Source organism: Hyposmocoma kahamanoa, unplaced genomic scaffold (genome assembly GCF_003589595.1).
Source record: "Hyposmocoma kahamanoa isolate Upper Pololo Valley unplaced genomic scaffold, ASM358959v1 99879, whole genome shotgun sequence".
Classification (NCBI taxonomy): Eukaryota; Metazoa; Arthropoda; class Insecta; order Lepidoptera; family Cosmopterigidae; genus Hyposmocoma; species Hyposmocoma kahamanoa.
Window position 1 is genome coordinate 6,903,949 of NW_020656077.1, and position 20,633 is coordinate 6,924,581.

Below are 20,633 nucleotides of genomic sequence, written 5' to 3' on the forward strand. Positions count from 1 at the left end.
AACCATAAATGGTTTGACTCAATACTGGTGAGTTCATCTCTAACCAGATACAAAATTTGTATATGCTAAAAAAATTAAGCTACACTAATAATTAGTCTAAAACAATAAGTGGGTATTTCATTAAAAACAGTTAAACCTATTATCACATCGAAGCTCATCTATCGTCGTGACGTGCATTCCACAGCTCGCCAAAACCGGTCGGTCACCGATTTATCAAGTTAATTATGAGAAATAAGTAATATATATTTGAAAAACAAACAGCTGTCCGTTTTCAGAAATGGAAGATGCTATAATTATTAATACGAAGAACGAATACTAAGAAAAATTCGTTTCGAAGCTGCATCTTCAGCCAATCTGTGCCAGATGCTTTCCCAATAGACCTTACAGATATTTGGTTTTTAACTTCTTTTTTGCCATTATCATGGTAGTAGAACACCGTGACATTCGATAAAAACTTAAAAATAGTAGTACTTGCTTAAAACGCATGCGAACGCGACGGGTCTCACAGCTTTCAACTAAGAAAGTAAGTCCATGAAAATCGTATTACGAGGTCTGTAAGAAAATTACCCCTTCTAATATCGGGTCCCGAATAGCGCCGCCCGCTGGGCCTGTTTTGGCGTGAAATTAACTTTTATTATCAGATGTATTTCGATAATTCCACTTACTTAGGGTTGTGCGTTTCTGAATGTGAAGTTGCTAAGTGTAAGTAGTATTATACCAGTAACGGTTACCTGCTACGTTCATATTTGAGTTAGGAATATTTATTGAATCAGAAAATTATGCACTGTTTTCTAACTATAACGTGGAGTACCTAAATGCGAGTATTTGATTCTACTGAACCAGGGACTGAGTTTTCGGTATGGCGAGTCTTCAAATACGAACTATATCTGTATTCGATTCTAAGATTCATCACGCAAAATTTGAAGAATTTCTGATAAGTTCTGACCCTGCAAAGTCTACAGAAGTTGCTCTTTAATTACTTCAAGCACATTTTCATGCGTATTGCAGTAATCTTCAATAATTCCTTAGAATATTGAAAAGCGTCTCGATTGCTCTGTAACACGTACATTACATTTATTACATTACTTTACATACATTATAGTAATATAATACACTCATACGTCTTTATTACAGTTGAGAACTTTGCGAAAAACGGAATCTTATACTGGGATAAACCGAGATTGTGACAAAAATAGCTCAAAACTTCAAACTATCCATCCGTACCACCCAAAACGTCTTTTGTTTTTGTACATTCGTACAATAGTCGCCTTAGCCCTCAGAGACTTTCGTGTTTGCACGACTATTATTTGCTACAGTTGGATTTTTTCCCAAAAACGTAGCTTTTTATTACGCAATAAAGCTTAATTTAGCTGTCACTGGCACTAGGTAGTCATTCATAATAATAACTTACAAACGTTGAGAATTAGAAATTATAGATTACGTAAAGTTAGTTCGTCTGTACACGTTGTTAAAATAAAACTAAAAATGTCCAGAACATGTGCAAATATTGTCATAAAAAAGTTCAATTTAGGGAAACTTATTATAAAAACAACGATTATACAAAATAAATAACAACTTTTATTCCATGATTTGACAAAACGTAATAAATTACTAATAATTAAATTTTAAGTTTTGCTTGGACTATCTGACACTTTTTAGGTCTGTATTTGCTAGTAAGGTAGGTAAGTAAGTTCAAACGTACAAGCGTACTTCCTGACCCCCAACCCCGTCTCTGCGTTTTGTACAGAGTTATCACCATTTACAGCGATTTATTCATCTATTCAAATATATTTGTTTTTGTACGAAAATAAAACCAGATTAATTATGAGAATGAAATAGACATTTAATGCAATGCCACAACACAAAGATACATACATAAAAATATTGACAACACTGACAAGCAAAACAAAAATAAAAAGAATTAATAAACAAAACAAAAAGAAATACAAAAAACAAAAATTAACAACATAAAATAGGACAAAAAAGACAAAAAGTAAAAAAAAAACAACTAAATATAACGCCTACAAAATTAAAAGTCATGTAACAAAAGCTGTTGTTTATGATGTTAGTCATATATTCCTGCGTGCTTGTAAGTATTTTACAAATAAACCTGTACAGATAATACAAACACATTGTGTACTACCAGTTTAAAAAGTGTAAAAACAAAAAAAAAGTTTAAAAGGTATAAAAACAAACTAGTTTTCCCAGGTAAATCTGACGTGACGATATAGAGTACGATTTGATTACCTACAAAATAAATATATTTGATTATATTCAACATTTTTCCATTGCTTCTCGATCGTTTTAGGCGTTCACTTTTTGTATAATGAACTAACATTAAACTGGTGCTTGGTTTCTGGAACTATACCCAAGATTCGTAATTTATAACAAGTGTAATAAGTCAACAGTCGTAAGCGCGCCAAAATGATTCTTCTTCCTTTGTCATCGTGTCATGGTAACATACGAGATCATTTATCATAAAGCGTCGTTAAACTTGCGTGCTGAGCGGTTTGTTTCCAACCTCGCAATTTTGAAATGTCTAGGTGACATTTCAATTTAATTTGTGATCACTAAGTGCAAAAATTCCAATACGAATTATTTCGTAATAGCCCGTTAAATGGTTTTTCTGCCTTAGGGCGCGTGTATACGCTAAGAAAAGTCGCCGGGTATATGCAAGAATTCGTGTCGTTTCAACACACAAACTGTGTACACAGCCTCGGCGCCGGACAAGAAAAAAATCTTGTCTATCCCCGACGCGACGCACTCTGCCGCTATTGCGTAGGGCGCATTGTCAGTAAACGAAAGTTTATGAGCGTGGACTGATTTTGCAAAGTACCACTGTTGCACCACTAATTTCATTGCGACTAATAAAATACATGATTTATTTATAAGTTTAGTAAAGGAACGACCATTATTGTGGGACAAAACCTTAGAGATTTATAAAGATTAACGGCGTGCAAGGAGAGAAATATTTATTATTCTATACATTTAATTTGCAGTCACCATTTTTTTCAAATTAGTAGTCAACATATTTCTTCACACAGTCGGTAGTAAAACGACAGCTACCTGTAAGTGCACTGACACGTTTATCCTATACACGTCTGCCCGAAAGCATTCGTATCGTGCACATACTCATCATTTTCTTGCCTGCAAATTGTCGAACTATGACCATTGACTTACAATTATATGGACGTCGGGTCCGCGCTAAAAAGTGTCCGAACTTATAGGGCGTTGAAATCGTATACAGAGCGTCATTCACGCTCTAGTCTTCGTTTGTTAGACTGACAGCGAAGCAAGCAAAATTAGACAGTACTGCGATGACATTACAATTTAAATTCAACGTTTTAGCTTTTTCATTTTCCTTTACATGTCACTACGTTTAAATAGGTTGACTTGGGACATTTTTTTCGTGGTTTTTTTATTAGACCCGTCGTCCATTTATTTGTAAGTCAATGCCTGCAACAGACACTAAATATTTTCGTGGCTAGATCCGACAAAATTCTGGTCGTGTACAAGGCCATTCTCGTCTTTTCTGTTGCAGACACGACGAATTTCTTAGCGTGTACACGCGCCGTTAGTCAGACTGTAGCCACTACGAGCGGTTATTCCATTTAAGCTGTACCACCGGTAGCGGTCTTCGAATCGTAGTTAAGCTCGAATTAAGATTATTCCCGTTCTAATACGATTCATTTTGCTTGATTCGATCGGCGGGGACTCTGACTTTGTATCAGAATTATTTTTTTAAAAAACGAAACTAAAGTAATTTGAAAAATGTATTACGTGTTCTATTCAGTTTACTTGATAATTAAAAAAATCATTGGTATATTTAACGTACGTATTGAATGCCGCGTTTTTCTTGTAAAATTCCTACGTAAGTTTGTATTTCTTTTCTACCGTGTATTTTTTTAAGGATCCTGTTTGCTCACCATATGATAATCAGGGTATATCTTCAATTTTACTATATATTTTTTTCAAAAGTGATTGATTTAACACTTTCGCTGTTATGCGGAATACCAATGCCATTTGAGGAACTTTGAAATAATGGTGTAAAAATTCTGACGCCTGTCGAATAAAGCGATAAGCTATATTGTTTAACTACTGCTTCTTAGATCGCAAGATGTTCTAAATCCGTGCGTTGTAAATAAAAACGCCAGAGCGTAATAATGTCCAAAGATAAGGTGCCTTAAATTGTCGAATTGTCGAGCTATGAACCTGAACTCAATTTGCCCTTCATGATCCGACGTTAATTTTATGTGACACGGGCGATAAACGTATCACCAAACTATAGTGGGATAAACACAGAAGGAGGATAAGTTGGTAATACAATTTCACACCAGTCTGATTCGCGACGTTATATTGTAGATGTCATGTTTATGTATTATACTTACCGGGTGCAGGGTGTTTATTTGAAATCGGTAAGTGCATGTAGAAGGTACGCAGTAAATGCATTAATGCAAGACGTGTCTTTTTAATACCCGTACTTCCAAGATGAAGAAGAATGTTTGTACGAATAATGTTTGTCAATGAAACGAGCGAATGTATAACGTTCATATAAACCCTTAAATACTGTTGTCATTTTCATAGGACACTATGACTATTGTGGGACCCACATATAGATAAATTAGAAAAAAAATTATAGTTTCTATTTTACCGTTTGATCGTTGTTGTACCTAGAAATAATATTATTAGATCATAATGAGATTGATTTGTGAGACTTATTACGAGATCAAAACTGATAACGTTTTATTATAGAGGCATGTTGAGTTAGATAAAAAAAATATTTTTAAAAGGAAATATAAACTTATATTTGTCAAAAATCTTAAAAACCTTGAATGAAGGAACGTAAAATTCTTCAGGAAAAAAAAACATAAACAAAAACATATGTACTTTAAGCTTCTGAAGGTAAGTCGTAAAAAAAATTTTTATTTTGATTTTTTTTTACAATAAAATAAATACGCATCAGACCTCGATAATGCGATAATGCAAAATGTACACACCTAAATAATGCCTATTCGCTCTAGCCTTGACTTTTCAAGGCCCAAATAGCGTTCGGGGAATAAGTCTGCAGGCAGTGAATTCCACTCCATAGCCGTTCGCAATATAAATGGGGAAGCGTTGTAATATCAGCCTATATCTCAACCTACGTCTTATCCCCCGGTGATGGAAAAGGGAAGGCAGAATTAAACCAGACTTGTGATTGGTACAGCTTCACTTATTTGGGGCACATATGGGACAGACAACAATGCGATGTTTTTCACATAAAAAAACATTGCAGGCATGGCATCGAACGCGTTAGGTATAGCTAAACGAAACAAATTATGATTAAAATAAAAGACAAAACCTCAATAACTTGATGTAATATTTTCGACATAAACTCAAACGACATAAGTAGAGAATCAAAATAATATATAAATCCAATGAGTTTTTAGTTATTAGCTACAGAAAAAAACTTACTTGAGTAAAAATTACACACTCTACTACTATTATGGGTCTGTACGGACCCGTGTTTTTTAAAAACCTGAAAACTAAAAAAAAATGACAATATTTTGTTACTGTTTGGCAGACACTAAAGAATAAGGCAGGTACACGGTAGGAGGGGCTGGTAACTTTTTAGATGTGTTTAGTATCAACAAAAATATGAATCATCGTGGTTCCGTACGGACCGGTATACCTCGCGTATAAATGTGTGTGTGTGTGCGTGCGTGTGTGTGTGTGTGTGTGTGTGTGTGTGTGTGTGTGTGTGTGTGTGCGTGTGCGCGTGTGTTTGTGTGTGGTGTACTGCGCTGGGGATAACACGAACAATTCTATTTATTACTTTAAAAGTACCATTGTTCCAAGATAGATGATTCTATTTAGCGCTGGTGTAGTTTTAGCCTATTCAGTTTAATTAGTTGTCCAACGTGGTACTATGACATGACGGCAGATGAGGGCAAGTTAATGGTTAATGCTTAAAAAACTAATGCGCTTTAACAAGATGGCTTTTGGGTGTAAGCGACTTGGTAAAAATGATGGCGGTCGGTCTTTATGAATTTGCTGCGTGACATTTAAAGTCTGTTTCAACCATTTTCGTCTTTTGTACTTTCGAAATAATTATTTTGAAAAGTTGAGAAATGAATTAATTGCAATCAACTGACGTGATTATTTCATCGCCGGCTTAATGGATTGATAACGAAAAGTGAATAGGCCAATATCAAGCAATTCCTAACAAAATCAGTGACGAGGGAGATTCCCCCAAAGTTACCCTTTACGGCTATACACCGGAAAGTATATAATTCAATTATGATAAAAATGTTAGTTGTACCTTTCTCGTTCCAAGGGAAGTAGAAGCTTACAGGCTTAAACCTATGTAGCCCTGGTCCTAATATTCAGTAATACTTGTAGTCCTAATCCTTGTACAATACTTGGTTTAGGCATGTGGGCGGATGAAATTGGGTCACACGACAGGGTGCTCGAAATGCTGGTAGCATTCTTCCTTTGACTATGCTTGCTAACACGTTGAGCAAGGTATCATGCTTTGAATGTCCTAGTCGGTCCATTCATTTTTATAATATTAAATCGCCCTACTGGCTGGAAAGACCATAGTGATTAATACAAGAATCGAACATTTCGACTCAACCGAAGTCTGACCAACAGTCTGACGTGATTATACATCGAAAAGAAGATAAATGCATAATTTTTTTATTCAGAATAAAGCTTAAGTATAGTTTACAGAATAGAAACAAGAAAGAAAGAAAGAAAATACATTTATTTGTTTACCACAATGACATAAGACAAAAGACAAAAAAAAAGAGAAAACGGAACAAAACAGAATTAAAACAAAACACGATCAAAACATTTAACGTAAAACATAAATAATTAATTACATCTAGAATAATTATATCTTATTATTATTTCATTTCGGAAATATAAAATCGAACAACAGTGGATCTGATATCCACAGCTAAGAACAGCGAATAAAATGTTCAATGTCCTGAGAATAAACTATTCATGCACATAAGTCTTTGTTATACGGATGAGTCGACTTAGAAAAAAATCCTTGGATCCGGCCGGATTCGAACCAAAACGTCTTCTAGCAAACCGTACTAGACGCTATGCCAAGTAAGCAACGAAACGAACCAGCGGACCTTACCATTTTTTTTAGTTCAATCGTTATATTAATAATTATAACAAAGTAGTTGAGTAATTTCACAAAAAAAAATTTAAGATCACAGTGGCCAAAAGCGTTTTTCTCTGTGCGTCAGATATATCCGCGTGCAGAGCAAATCAAAATACAAAAAAATGGAAATTTGGTTTCATACTAGACAGCCACGTCAATTACCTGACCTCAAACTAGAAAATTCCCTGTGACTATGAATACCATCCACGTGACCACTAGAAAGCCCACCTACAAGACCTACGGATCGGAGACGTTGTGATAATTGTTGACGAGTCGCTGCCACGAGGAATATGACCACGAGGTCGGATACACAAGCTGTATCTGAGGAAAGATGGCGTGATTAGGTAGTCGATGTTGCCACAGTAAAAGGTACTTTGCGCCGACTCTTGGAAAAACTGGTGAAGCTGACCACTTATGGTTCTTGCCTGACCTTGGCCAGCTGAGGACAGTTGGTCCAATGCTGCACGCGAGACAGGATCTATTGCGAACTCCTTGCTTTTTTATATTATTTTTCTATTCCTTAATAAACGTAATTTTACAAAGAAAATAAAACAGCGAAAACGGACAAGCAAACTTTCGACGTCCGTTTTTTTACAAAAAAGTTATAATTGATCTAGTTCTTAGGGTTTCGCGATTGTTGCATATAGGAAATGAAACTGTTTTTCCGGATTTAAATTGCGTATATTTGTTTTTTTTTTCATACAAACTCATGGTCTCTCACGGTCTCATGGTCACGATTGACCATGAGACCGTCAACCGTGACCATGGGACCTATAAAGGGCCCGAAACGTTGGTTTGTTTGAAAAAAAAACAAATATTTAAATCCGGAAAAATAGTTCCATTTCCTAAGTTATAATTTCTTGTACTATCTTTTGTTTACTTCCTTAATCTGCAAACCTATAATTGATATCGAAAAAAAAAAACATTTCGCAAACAATAATGTCACTAAACGAAATTCTCATTTTTTCAAACTTAGTTTCAGAAACTACAAAAATGTTGACATTTTCGTTAAGTTAGTTACGGTATCGATTTTGAAATTATGTGATATGAACTTTCTACATATAAAAAAAATACATACGCAAAGGTTGACTTTTGTAAACACATTTTCGCTTTTGTATGTGCGAACGGCTTCCAGAATGTGGAAATTTCGACGTCTTTGTAGTGTAATTAATGAAGTAATTGTTAATGTTGACTCCAGTGATATTATTAATAATAAAGACAGGTCAAGTTCTTAACACTGATCCCGCATTTGAGATGGATTTATTAATACGGGTCATAAATTTTTCTGACTCCACCCTGTATCGGTATTTTTCGGTTTGCGCGATGATCTTGTACTCAAGATATTTTACGTTCATATGTAACCGACACTTGAAGTCTGTCGCGCAACCTATATAACATTTAAAAAAAAATCGCGCGTCATTTGCATTGACGGGGCTTAGACAATTATGAGAAGTAAAACACAATGGAAAATGAAAACAAATTTATTTTGTTATTAAACGAACGTGAAAAATGTTTATAAGTCAAATAGAATCATCTATCTTGGAACAATGGCATTTCTAAAGTAATAATGTCAATTTCATTTTCATCATTTCAGCCCAAAAGATGTCCATTGCTGGATATAGACCTTCCCCAAATTTAATAAATTGTTCTTTCGTTATCAAACATTAACATTATTTGGTCTTTTGATCAAATCATATAAAAAATAATTATTTTTCAATTCTGTGTTTTTTCATTTATACAGACAATAAATAATTGTATAATGTAATATGGCATAAAGACGAACGTTACAAATCTGTATAAATAAGTTTCCCGACAACAAACAGTCAGTCATCTACCAAATTTATGATTTTGTTGCCTACAATGCACGTGTCTGCACTTATAATCTTTGACTGGAGCTCATGCGTCCTTATCGTACACGCTACAGGGATAATTTGCCAAATAATTAATTATCTATCTACTTATTATAATATTAGCATTGACTTACAAATAAATGGACGACGGGTCTAATACAAAAACCACGAAAAAAATGTCCCAAGTCAACCTATTTAAACGTAGTGACATGTAAAGGAATATGAAGAAGCTAAAACGTTGAATTTAAATTGTAATGTCATCGCAGTACTGTCCACTTTTGCTTGCTTCGCTGTCAGTCGAACAAACGAAGACTAGAGCGTGAATGACGCTCTGTATACGACTTTAACGCCCTATAAGTTCGGACACTTTTTAGCGCGGACCCGACGTCCGTATAATTGTAAGTCAATGAATATTAGCTAATGTTATTTATTAAAATAAACAGAAAAATTAAAACTTACGCCTGATATATGATTCCTTGCGTTTTATTTACTTTAACATAGTAACTAGTGCATTTTCTAAATAAACACGAGAGTTTTACAACAGTTTTACAGACGCTAATTTTACAAATGTCAAATGCGTCTCTTTTACTCGACGCAGATTTATCGCATAATCGGTTTATTGAGAGGTTTTCGAAAATTTACTATGCGGACGCTAGTAACATGTCTGCCTTTATTGTGTATAGGATCATTGGGCTTACGTATACATTCGTTTTGAGCGCGTGAAAATGGGACAGTGTCTAAGCCTTTTATCACTGACAGGAAAGGACAGGTGTTTAGTATAATATAAAGTTGTTGGTGGCTTAAGAAGCCGCTATGGGCTGTATTTTGTTTTTATTAAAACATAAGTGCACATTTGACTTCCACCTCTGATGGAAAGACACGATGAAGATGATAATGGAGCATGCACACCTAAATAATGCTTATTCACTCTCGCCTTGAAAAGACCAAGTTATACTGTTCAGGGAACAAGTCTGCAGGCAGGGAATTCCATTCCATAGCCGTTCGCCAAATAAATGCGGAAGCGTAACGCTTCGTGCGAATCTTTGGAATATCCATAACACTGGGGTGGAACCCCAGCTTACATCTGGATCCCCCGATAACGGAAAGGGGAAGGCGGAATTAAATTTCATTTTTCGGTATTTTATGTTTTATTCAAAACAAGTGAACGTATAAAAGCTGTACGTCAGTTGTCAGTTACATACATATCGTTTTATAGTGAGAATGAACAATTTATCAAAGATCGAGTTCTGAGATTTTGGCGACTGCTACACATATATATTTGTTTTTTCAATCAACCCAACGTTGGGCTCTTTATAAGTCCGATGGTCACGGACAACTAAGATGGTAAAATCATCCGCCAGTTATGTCTTATGTCTAATATTAATGCACACCACCCTATTCTGAACTATAGTTATATCAATTGGGAAGAAAGTATTATCAGCGATGGTTGGACTCCTGTGATATTTAATGTCTCGGTGAGTTCCACAGTCACTGTTATGGTCACGGTGAAAATTTCCCTACGACCTGTCACTTCGGAACGTCACAGTGATTTATAGTAAATGCGGGGTTTTGCGTTCCATAAAGGAGCGTCTATTTACTTTTGATATGGAGTCCCATGAATCCACACTTTGAATAATAATTATTCTAAAATGTTATTTCAATACAAATAAAACTGTGTTTTGTTTCAGCTTTGCCGGTTTACGCAATTCTAAGTATTGTTCTGAGCTCGGTGGTGGTGATTTTGGCAGTTCTATCAGTATTCATTTACAGGTTTGTATTGTAGTTATACAGCACTCCTACCGGTCACGAGAAGAAACTATGTTTTGTACACAAATATTTTACGCTGTCTCTAGCTATAACTGTCAGTGTAATCTCATTGTATAGGCACTGTTATGGAAAGTACATACTTGCTTAATAAGTGAAACGACATCAATAACGTTTTAAAAATAAAACTAGTAATATCCAAAATGTTAACGTTAAACACTCCAATATAACATTCGTAGAGAGATTTTAATTTCGAACAACCGCTTTGAATACAAAAATTAGTACTTACTTAAGAATAGACACCACTTGGTTTTTGCCGAATTAAAAGATAGTTTTATTATTTTGTTTAAGGCAGTTTTGTTATCTGTAAACTTATTGTAACCTAAGAGTAGGTCAACTAAAGCCTCTATACGAAATTCATATTAATGTATAGGGCGTTTAACGTTAAAATACTCGTAATAGATATTTTTAGTTTTATTTATAAGTGTTCTTGATGTCGTTTTACACATTAGGTAACTTATTTTCCACGTCAGTTCAAAGGGTTTTGATACACCTAATGATTACAGAGGACAACATTATCGTAGATACCTTGATAGAAGTGTGTTTTTTTAACTGAACTATTTTTTTTTTCAAAAGGACTAAATAAGAATCACACGGCTAGTATAGATTAAGTAAGGAAGAAGAAAGTGAAAAAAAAAAAGTCAAATAACCTACCGCAAATTTTGTTAAAATGTTAAGCGTTAAGTTGCTGTGAATTTTAAACATCAATTTGTAGGTAGTAGATATATCGTTCAAAAAATGAGTAAGTATGGCACCTATTCTATGATAACACTATAAAATAACATTGTCTATCTTGCAATAAAAACCGTTACTTATTTCATCGGGTTTCTTTTAAGCGCGGCAGCATCGCTTCGCATCTCAAGAATTTTAATAAAAATATTTCTGCGAGCCTGACGTTTACCTTGTCGTTATTTATTAGAACGGTAGATTTTATGGAAGCCGTTACCTTATTTACTTTGCGCAGTCGTAAAATAATGATCATGAAGGCATACTTGGTCCAAACCAAGTGTACTTCAGTCCAAACTAATCAGTCATTGCCGTTATCCTTGTAAAATTATTATAATGATTCAGATTCAGATTCATTTATTTCTCAAATATAACATTACAGTATAAATTGCACTACATGTCAAAGTATAAGAAATTATATTGAGATCGTCAGACAAAAAGGAAAATTATAAGAAAAGCACACAATAATTAGAAAATTAACAATTCATTATATAATATTGTTGTCATTAAATTATATATCAAATATCATTCTCCATCAAGGATCGTCATAAATTGATAACAATTATACAAGAGTATGTTAATGCGGTAAAAATCTGAATTCGTTACAATTTAAAGTCCATGATCTGAATGATCGATAAATCTCAATGGTAGTCTCTAAGGTCACTCAAATGGCCTCACTGCCTCCGTGGCCGAAATGTTATCATACTGACCTGACACGCAGAGGTTCCGGGTTCGATTCCCGGGCCGGGAGAAATATTTGTATGGCCTACATTTATTTCTCTCGTGAGTTTGGGTCTAATTGGCGTTGTCTACCTATGTGTGCGTCTATGACGCCCGCGATACAGGGTTTCCCTAGTGCGGGGCTATGAGTGTGTTTTATTATTATTAAAGGGCTGCAACGCTCGTTAAAATACGTCTTTTCAAAAAAATTCACATCATTTTGTGATTCAGTCTTATTTGACTTAGTTTCGAATTTTATATAAGATACAGATAAAGATAAAGATAAAAATAAATTTATTTCAGCATAACTTAATCTAAATATAAGTAAAAAAACAAAAACAAATGTAAGGGAAGCTAACATACAATTGGTAAAAAAAATAATAAAAAATAAACCTTAATTATTATACTAATCATAAAGCTATACAATTAATTATTAGAAGCCTACCAGTATATAGTATAGTATATTGTTAAACTTAGTATTTGAGGACAATAGTTTCGTGTCTCCAATGAAATATTTCTATGCCAGGCATTACAAGTTGGAAGCGGAGATAGCAATGATGACATGGCGCGTAAGTTGGAGCGACGTGCTGCAGCCGGGCGGACGTTTGCGCGGGAGCATGCATTCTCTGGCTCGACGCTACAGTTCAGGAGTAAGTAACATTATTATTATTGCTAGGGTGGCTTTGTTCATTTCTAAATAAAATCAATATGTTTAGCATGCAGAAAATATATAATATATATACAATTTTTATGAAAACGTGCAAAGCGAATATGTCGTGAAAAGAAGAGAATGAAGAGAGAGGGAACGAGTTAATGTACACAAAATATTTGTTTCTTGAACGAACATTCTCCCGGGGGAGAAGTACAAGGAATTAAAAACTTAAAAGCTACACATACAAATTAAGTGAAACTAAATTAATGTAAGAGTACAAATTTAAACTAACCTACAAAGTACATGCTAATCGTTATTTACAGGCAGTACACGGATTTTGTTTATAGCTCAACATGAGACATTTCCGTATGGTAGTTTAACATCAACAACTCTGACTTTTTGATCAGGGCCATAGTACACTTTGGTAACCGGCCATTGCAAAGGATCACAATTAATATGTTTAAGAAGTACCAACCTTCCTTCTAATATATTGGGCTGGCTTACATGCCATTTTGGACGGTTGTTTAACTGAGTAAGATATTGTTTGTACCAAACTTTCCAGAAATGTTGCTATATTTGGACACAGGAATGTTGCTATATTTGGACACAGGAATGTTGCTATATTTGGACATAGGAATGTTGCCATATTTCTTTTGAGTAATAGACGAAATGTCTGGCTCCGGAATTGAAATTAAAGATCTACCAACCTAAAAATGTGCTGGTGTCAGGAAAGTAAAGTACGAATTGTCTTTACGCATTAGGATTATTGGTCTAGAATTGAGGATTCCCTCTACCACGACCATGATTGTATTGAACTCTTCATATATGGATAAGCTGCTACCAATGACTCTTTTAAAGTGGTATTTGGCGCTTTCCACTGCTGCTTCCCAGAGTCCTCCGAATGTAGGCGAATAGCTGGGCATGAAATTAAATTCTTTGCCTCGGCATAATGCGAAACCCATGACTAAATCTTGGTGCTTCTTATGGCTCAGGTTGAACAGCTCTTTTAGTACATTGTCTGCACGATAGTCGCCATCATCACAAATTATTTCAATATCCAGTTTGTGCAGCCAAATCGCTCAAAGAAAGGGTCGAGCTTGCATCAAAATTCAACTTGTGCCAAATATGTTTGGGTTTAAATTTGTACTCTTACATTAACTTAGTTTCACTTAATTTGTATGTGTAGCGTTTAAGTTTTTAATTCCTTGTACTTCTTCCCCGGGAGAATGTTCGTTTACGAACCAATCATTCTATGTACATTAACTAGTTCCCTCTCTCTTCATTATTTCTTTTCATTACTTATTCGCTTTTCACGTTTTCATAAAAATCAAATAACATATTGCTTTTATTTAGAAATGAACATTTGAGCAAAAAAAGCTGGCTTTCAGCGCGCATTTTTCCCCGCCAACATGATCCTGTACGCATTAGAAGACAACAAAGGAATCGCAGAAACTGAAGATAGGAGAGTTAAGTTACAAAATTGTGACTTCCAGGGCGTGGCATGGGGTTAACTTATAAAGCATGTATGACTGCTGAGTGGAAAATGGAAACGGCAATGGACGATGTAACAATAGGGCAAGTTTTGTAGCATGCGATATTCGGTACGCAGAATGAAGATCTTGGAATCTTACAATCAAAAACTTCTGTAAGGAGCCCTTGGAGACTAAGATCTGATATTGCAGGAACCTTTAGGTCCAGGAATAAATCAGCAAACGTAGTGAAGTTGCCCCAAAACTGGATTATTCAAAGCTATCACTCATGAATCATCGTTTCAAATAACGAACAAGCAGGTATTTGCAGGAAAAAGGGCTAAGGTTTATATGGATTCGTTCCATAAACAAATGCGCAGTGATAATCCTTCCTCACTAGCTAGTGGATTGACCCTTCCAGCCCTAGCAGAATTCTATCGTGGGCCCAAGAATGAACTCTCAAAAAAGATAGATGATGGCATAACACACGGAACAGTGGAATGGAGGATGATAAACTTTTTGATTGAAACTGAACCAGGTGCTTGCTGTTTCTAATGTTACTGTAAGAGAAAAAGGGTCAATATTTCGATAAGGAGATTCAATGTGTCAAAAATAAGAGCCAATAATAAATCACTTAAAAAGCTTGGCTCCATTTATAGATGGCAGTGGGGTATTAAGAGTCACTGGCATGTACAAAATGCGACAATTTATTTATTTTATTTTATTTATTTATTTATTTCAGGCAACTAGGACCCATAGATACCTTACAGACTAATATACATATAATATAACAATAATATAACAGAAATATTAAATAAATACCTTACGGACTAATCATAAATACAATATAACATGATAATATACATATAACACTATTTATTTACACGTATGTACTTCGACGTGTGACGCAACGTGGGTGTCCGGTAGCCGTCCTCGGAAACGCCGGTACATGACACCCTTCGGCCAAAAGTCTTCTCTCATGAAGGTCGACAGGTGTTGAGTTGGTACTCGCACCACAAATGAATTAAAATTCACATTGTGGCGCGACTCCACCCGCTCGACCCTCAGGTTTGCGTTGGCCTTCACTCGCATGTACTCCACAATATCCGCAGACTTGGTGGAGTAATGAATATAACAACGTCGTCGGTACCGCTGGACGCAATAAATGATTCGGGCCAGTCAGGGCGGTGCCACTGAGGTTTCGGCTAGTGTTCTTCTTTTTCTTTTCCACCTTCCGAAAGCCGTCCTCGTCGCACTGATCAACTCGTCTCGGTGGTACTGACGACGCAGCTCCAGATACGAATTTCTTCTTCGGTTTTCCCTTCATTGGTTGCCTGGGTTGTGGTTGTGGAGTACTAGGTCGGGCAGCGGCAACAGCTGCGTAATCACGTGGAGGGGTCGTCTCCGGCGGGGTGGAGTGCGGGGAAACGCGCGCGGCAACAGCGCCAGAGGTCGGTGACACATGCATGTGAGCCGACTCAAAACTGCTGAAAGAAGCATTTTGCGCCCCGCGACAAGTGTTCACGTTGCAGGCCTCAGGTGACCTACTTACCGAAGCCGCACTACTAAGTAATACAACTTGGGCACGCAACTCACTGATGGTGTTGTCTGAGGCCTCCAATTTACACTGAACTTCAGCAAGGCTTGCTTTTAGGGACGTGATGTCCTTCAGCAGCCTGGTGACGTTGACGTGGTCGAACGTGACAGGGGGCAGTTTATGCAGGTCCTTCGCCACGAATGCAGGCACGTCGTCTGGGTCGGTCTCCTTGAATAACGTAATGACGTCCTGGAGACTCTTCGCTCCTCCATCTCTCCGACGTGACGGCATCTGCTCGGCTTTGCCAAACGTCCGGAAAAGCAGCGTCTTGCCACTGCAAATCTCTTCTTCTTTGAAATTTGACTTGCAGATCTGCACGATGCTGACTTCGTCCATGGTATCTATGGCGTGTTGTATAAACGCCAACAGTTCGTTGGTTATGAGTTGCTGAGAACCCATAGTTAATTACGTGCAGCGGCTATTGCCGCGCGGGTCGCGAATTATTATAATTCTTATTGTGCAGTGGACACGTCCGAATCCGAGCGTGCACCGCACCGCACTGACTATTACATACTCTCATTCCCTCTCTCTTCATTTTCTTCTTTTCACGACATATTGGTTTTGCAAGTTTTCATAATCGATCGGAGCCAATGCCGACAGCATTGAAGAACTGAAGGACTTTCCTGGCTCCGACAGATTTTATTATTTCTGGTTGTGTCATGTGCCTTCCCAGTATGGAGCTTTATACGCCCATCGGTAATATTGGGTGAGAAGATGAACAGGAGTTGCATCCGCCTCGTGGCAGAATGTACACTCTATTTTCTCTCTGCCCAACATTTGACGTGCTTGTTCAAGTCACGGTATCCTGTTAAGTCTCTAGTGAGCATACTGATGCCATTCCTGTCCACAGACGAGCTTCTCTACAGTGTTTGGTACTGTAGGCAGCTATCGGGGCTTTTGAATGCTCAAGATCCTTGCTATGTAACCAAACTTCTCGTGAGACGTGTGTGCCCTAGCACCAGCCTTTGCTAGATCACCTGCTGCCTCATTTCCCTCTACGTCAGAGTGGTCTGGAAAGGAGTAAGTGTTGCTACAAAGTCAAACAAAGAAAATTTCCTTCGATCTTCTTCTTCTTCGCTCTTAACTCAATTTACATGAAAATCTTCGTAGTAAAACATCACCAGATCCAATCATGAAAAATAAAAATCCGTGGTAGTTATTTGTGACGATGAGTCAGGTCTTGTTACAAATGGTTAAATCTGAGGGATGTAGTGACACTACTATAGACTGGTAAGCTAGATATAGAAAGTTCATGGTTGTATATGTAACATCTAGATGCCATCTTTAGGTCAGTGTAATGTCGTAAGAGCTTTTAGCTCAAGAAGGAAACATGTCAACATCGGATTCGTCCCGAGACCATATCCCTCGACGCTTTAGTTTACTAAGGGTGAGGCCAGACGAATGTAATTTTGTGACTCGAGTTATATGAGTTGCGCAATTTACGCTGCATTTGATTTCATGTAAAAGTCCGGTTTATGCCAAACGATGACGCAAAATGAGTTGTCTGAGAGTTCGCCATTGTTCTTTGCTTCCTGAATACTTCAATTGGTCCCGGAAGCGTGTATGGCTTTCCGTATACTCGAAAATCCGTAGATACGGCCCGCAATTGATGACCTTCCACACTTGAATGACGGAGGTAGAACTAAGAACGTATGACAACGCGATTTGACAGTTTCGAACGGGCACGTTTTTTCCCTGATGGACGAGAGTAGTTCTGAAGATCATCCATAGTGGGAAAACGGCCGTGGCTGCGGATTTTGTGCTTCGAAAGTAGGGACTCAGAGACGCTTTCTTACGAGTTTTTCCGCATAATAGTGAAAGTGCTCCATCAATCTTTTTGGAAAAATATAAATTGAGGATATGTACACCGACTGACTGCGAAAACACGATTCCTACAAATTGTCACGATAGAAAAAAACACAAACTTAACACTAAATTTTACAAGAAAACCGCTGTATTGAATAGGTACTTGACATATGCCGATATTGTTTGTACTAAATGATCATGTATAGTATACGATATACACTTTTCAAATGGCTTCAATTTCGTTTATAAAAAACAAAATTCTGCCATAAAACCAGTGTTCCTAACGCTCGACTCGGGTTATCGAACCGATTCAATACGGGAAAAATTTGAATTTGAGCTTAGGTCAAAAACTAACAACATTTTTCTACCATGAAAAACGGTGCGGATGGTAAGTTATTTGCCATTATTACCCACAAAATTCATTCAAGTGGCGTGGAATGCCGTAATTTATGAAATTGAAATTACACAAGAAATAAATACATTTATAAAATATATCAACAAACAATGGATTCCGATAAGTAATGTTCTTAGTTATGCTTCGGAACGCCATCGCACAATAAATCCCGTCGAGTGATGGCATCATCGTACAAACGCAAGATTCGAGAAAAAAACTCCTTTTTCTCAATTTGTTTTTAAATGAAAAAGGGAAGCGTGTCATCAAGATTGTAAGATAATTAAAATTTATTTTGATCTACCGAAGAAAAACAGGCGTATTCGTCTGATTTCCTGGAACAATAAAATTACACAACTCGTGTCTGATGTTGATGCAGGAAAAATTTCCCCAATACAGTTTAATTCTTTAAAAAGATAATTATTATTATACAAATCCCCGATAAACATATAAAGAAGCTCTATCATTGGTCAGAAATGACATCGGAATGCTCACTAGAGTCTTGACAGGGCATTGTGGCTTGAACAAGCATATTGTCAATTATTGGGCAGAGAGAAAATAGAGACTGTAGATTCCTATCACTAGGTGGATAAAACTCCTGTGCATCTCCTCACCCAATGCTGCCCCCTGATGGGAGTACTAAGTTCCATACTGGGAAGGCACAGGCCACAACATAAATACTGTCGGAGTTAGGAAAGGCCTTGGCTCTGTAAGCATTGGTGATCACAATAGATCATAGGCCCCGAATAAAGCCAGCCCAATGGGTGGCTTCCCTTATATAGCATATTATTAAATAATAATATTGATATTATGAAGAGCAACAAAAAATACAACCATGAATATAAAAATAGAGAAGTGAAGGAATAACAATGAATATCCTACCTTATGTAGGTTGGATATTCATTGTTTGAATATTGACCTTGAATATCCCAAATATAATATTTATTTCGTCCTTTTCGTAGAAAAACGAAGGACTTCATTATCCTTTTTCTGCTTCCGGCTCGTTCATTCGGGATTGTATGTGGTATAAACGGATTGTTTGTAATTGATACAATAACGATATTTTTGTGAAGATTTCATTTTTCTTGGCTCTCTGTGTCGTCAAAAGAGGTAAATGTAAGGTTTTCATTGTTTATACAAACATTGGAACTTTAATTTAACACTAATTAATAATTAATGTAGCAAAAATTAAATGTAAACCACCTCGTTTTTGTATTCTACCTAGTACGAGTTATAAATTTATTGTTAATACGTTCAGCACCAAGTGTATACCTTGTTAGACATCCAATGTTTTTATCCCGGGCCAGTGTGTCCCTGGCGAGATATAGGTAAGGCTTGCCTCTTTAGGCCAAGTATCTCAGTGTATACAATTTCGAATATTTTGTATGAGCGTCTGAAAGCACTCGCCCTTACCAATCGTTCAGTGTTTTTGGGATATAAATATATGTGATAGTTTGAAGTTATGGCCCAATAAAAAAAATTTAAAATTTTCTATCAATCGCCTTTTTTAAAAAAATACTCAATTAATTTATTAAATGAGATCAAATTTAGCACAATAAACTTAACTTATAAATTATTATTTTGTTTAGCTAAATGTATGAAAAAAGTTTTCAGTACAAATGAAAAAAAAAAATGAATAACGGGGCACTTGGGGTCATAATATTAATTCCACACACTACTTTTAGCAGCAATAGCGCTCCTTGTGAAATAGTACGTCCAGGACGTACTGCCACCTTACCTATTACAGTAATGTGAACGGTTTCGAAGGATAAGGGTGCTGGTGAAATTACAGGCACATGTGACTTGTCAACTTATGTCTCATGGTGTCGGGCGCAGTGGCGGTGCCTCTCAGATCTTTGTGATTTAAAGGTCTGAGTGACACTGCAACTGTTAGGGACAGGCGTGACGCTTGCCACCAGTCACACGCCTTGTTCGTTCCGTCACTTAGTATTATAAAAAAAAAACTAAACTAATAACAACACAAACTATATAAGTTTAGTTAAGTAAAAAAAATGTGATTCCACGATTTTTGCCATTTGGCGCTGAACGTGTTAATAGACTTCTTAACATATTGATGGCATACACTATGAACATTACCCACAGTGGTGAAAGAATTTGCCAGCCGGCGTACGGGACTCGGTGATTGTAGCCCGGATACGCCAGACGTACAGGAAGGAAATGGTACATTGAGGGAGGAGGCTCCTGTCGTGCACCCCAGTTAATACATATGAAAAGCGTGTACCGCTGCTGGTACCGGTTGGAATGTTCAGCAGGAGAGTAGTATTAGTAGCCTCTGCAACCTTCATACGTCTTGCTTAGTGAGTTTAAAGTTCAAAATTCAAAAGGGTAAAGAAATAGTGATAATAAATCCATTTTTATAAATATTATTCCCGTTTTATTAGTATTTGTGAATTTTAAAATGTTTCTTGCACAAGAGATTTT

General features: G+C 36.5%; 1 protein-coding gene across 3 annotated transcripts in view; it reads left to right on the top strand.

Annotated features, from left to right (window-relative positions):
- LOC113239366 (atrial natriuretic peptide receptor 1) overlaps nt 1-20,633 on the top strand; it is a 212,339-nt gene that overhangs the window by 155,328 nt on the left and 36,378 nt on the right. For all 3 annotated transcript variants that reach the window (XM_026476345.1, XM_026476344.1, XM_026476346.1), the window contains 2 exons: nt 10,695-10,776; nt 12,803-12,926. In XM_026476345.1, coding sequence (XP_026332130.1) covers nt 10,695-10,776; nt 12,803-12,926 — 206 coding nt within the window. The remainder of the gene's footprint in view (nt 1-10,694; nt 10,777-12,802; nt 12,927-20,633) is intronic.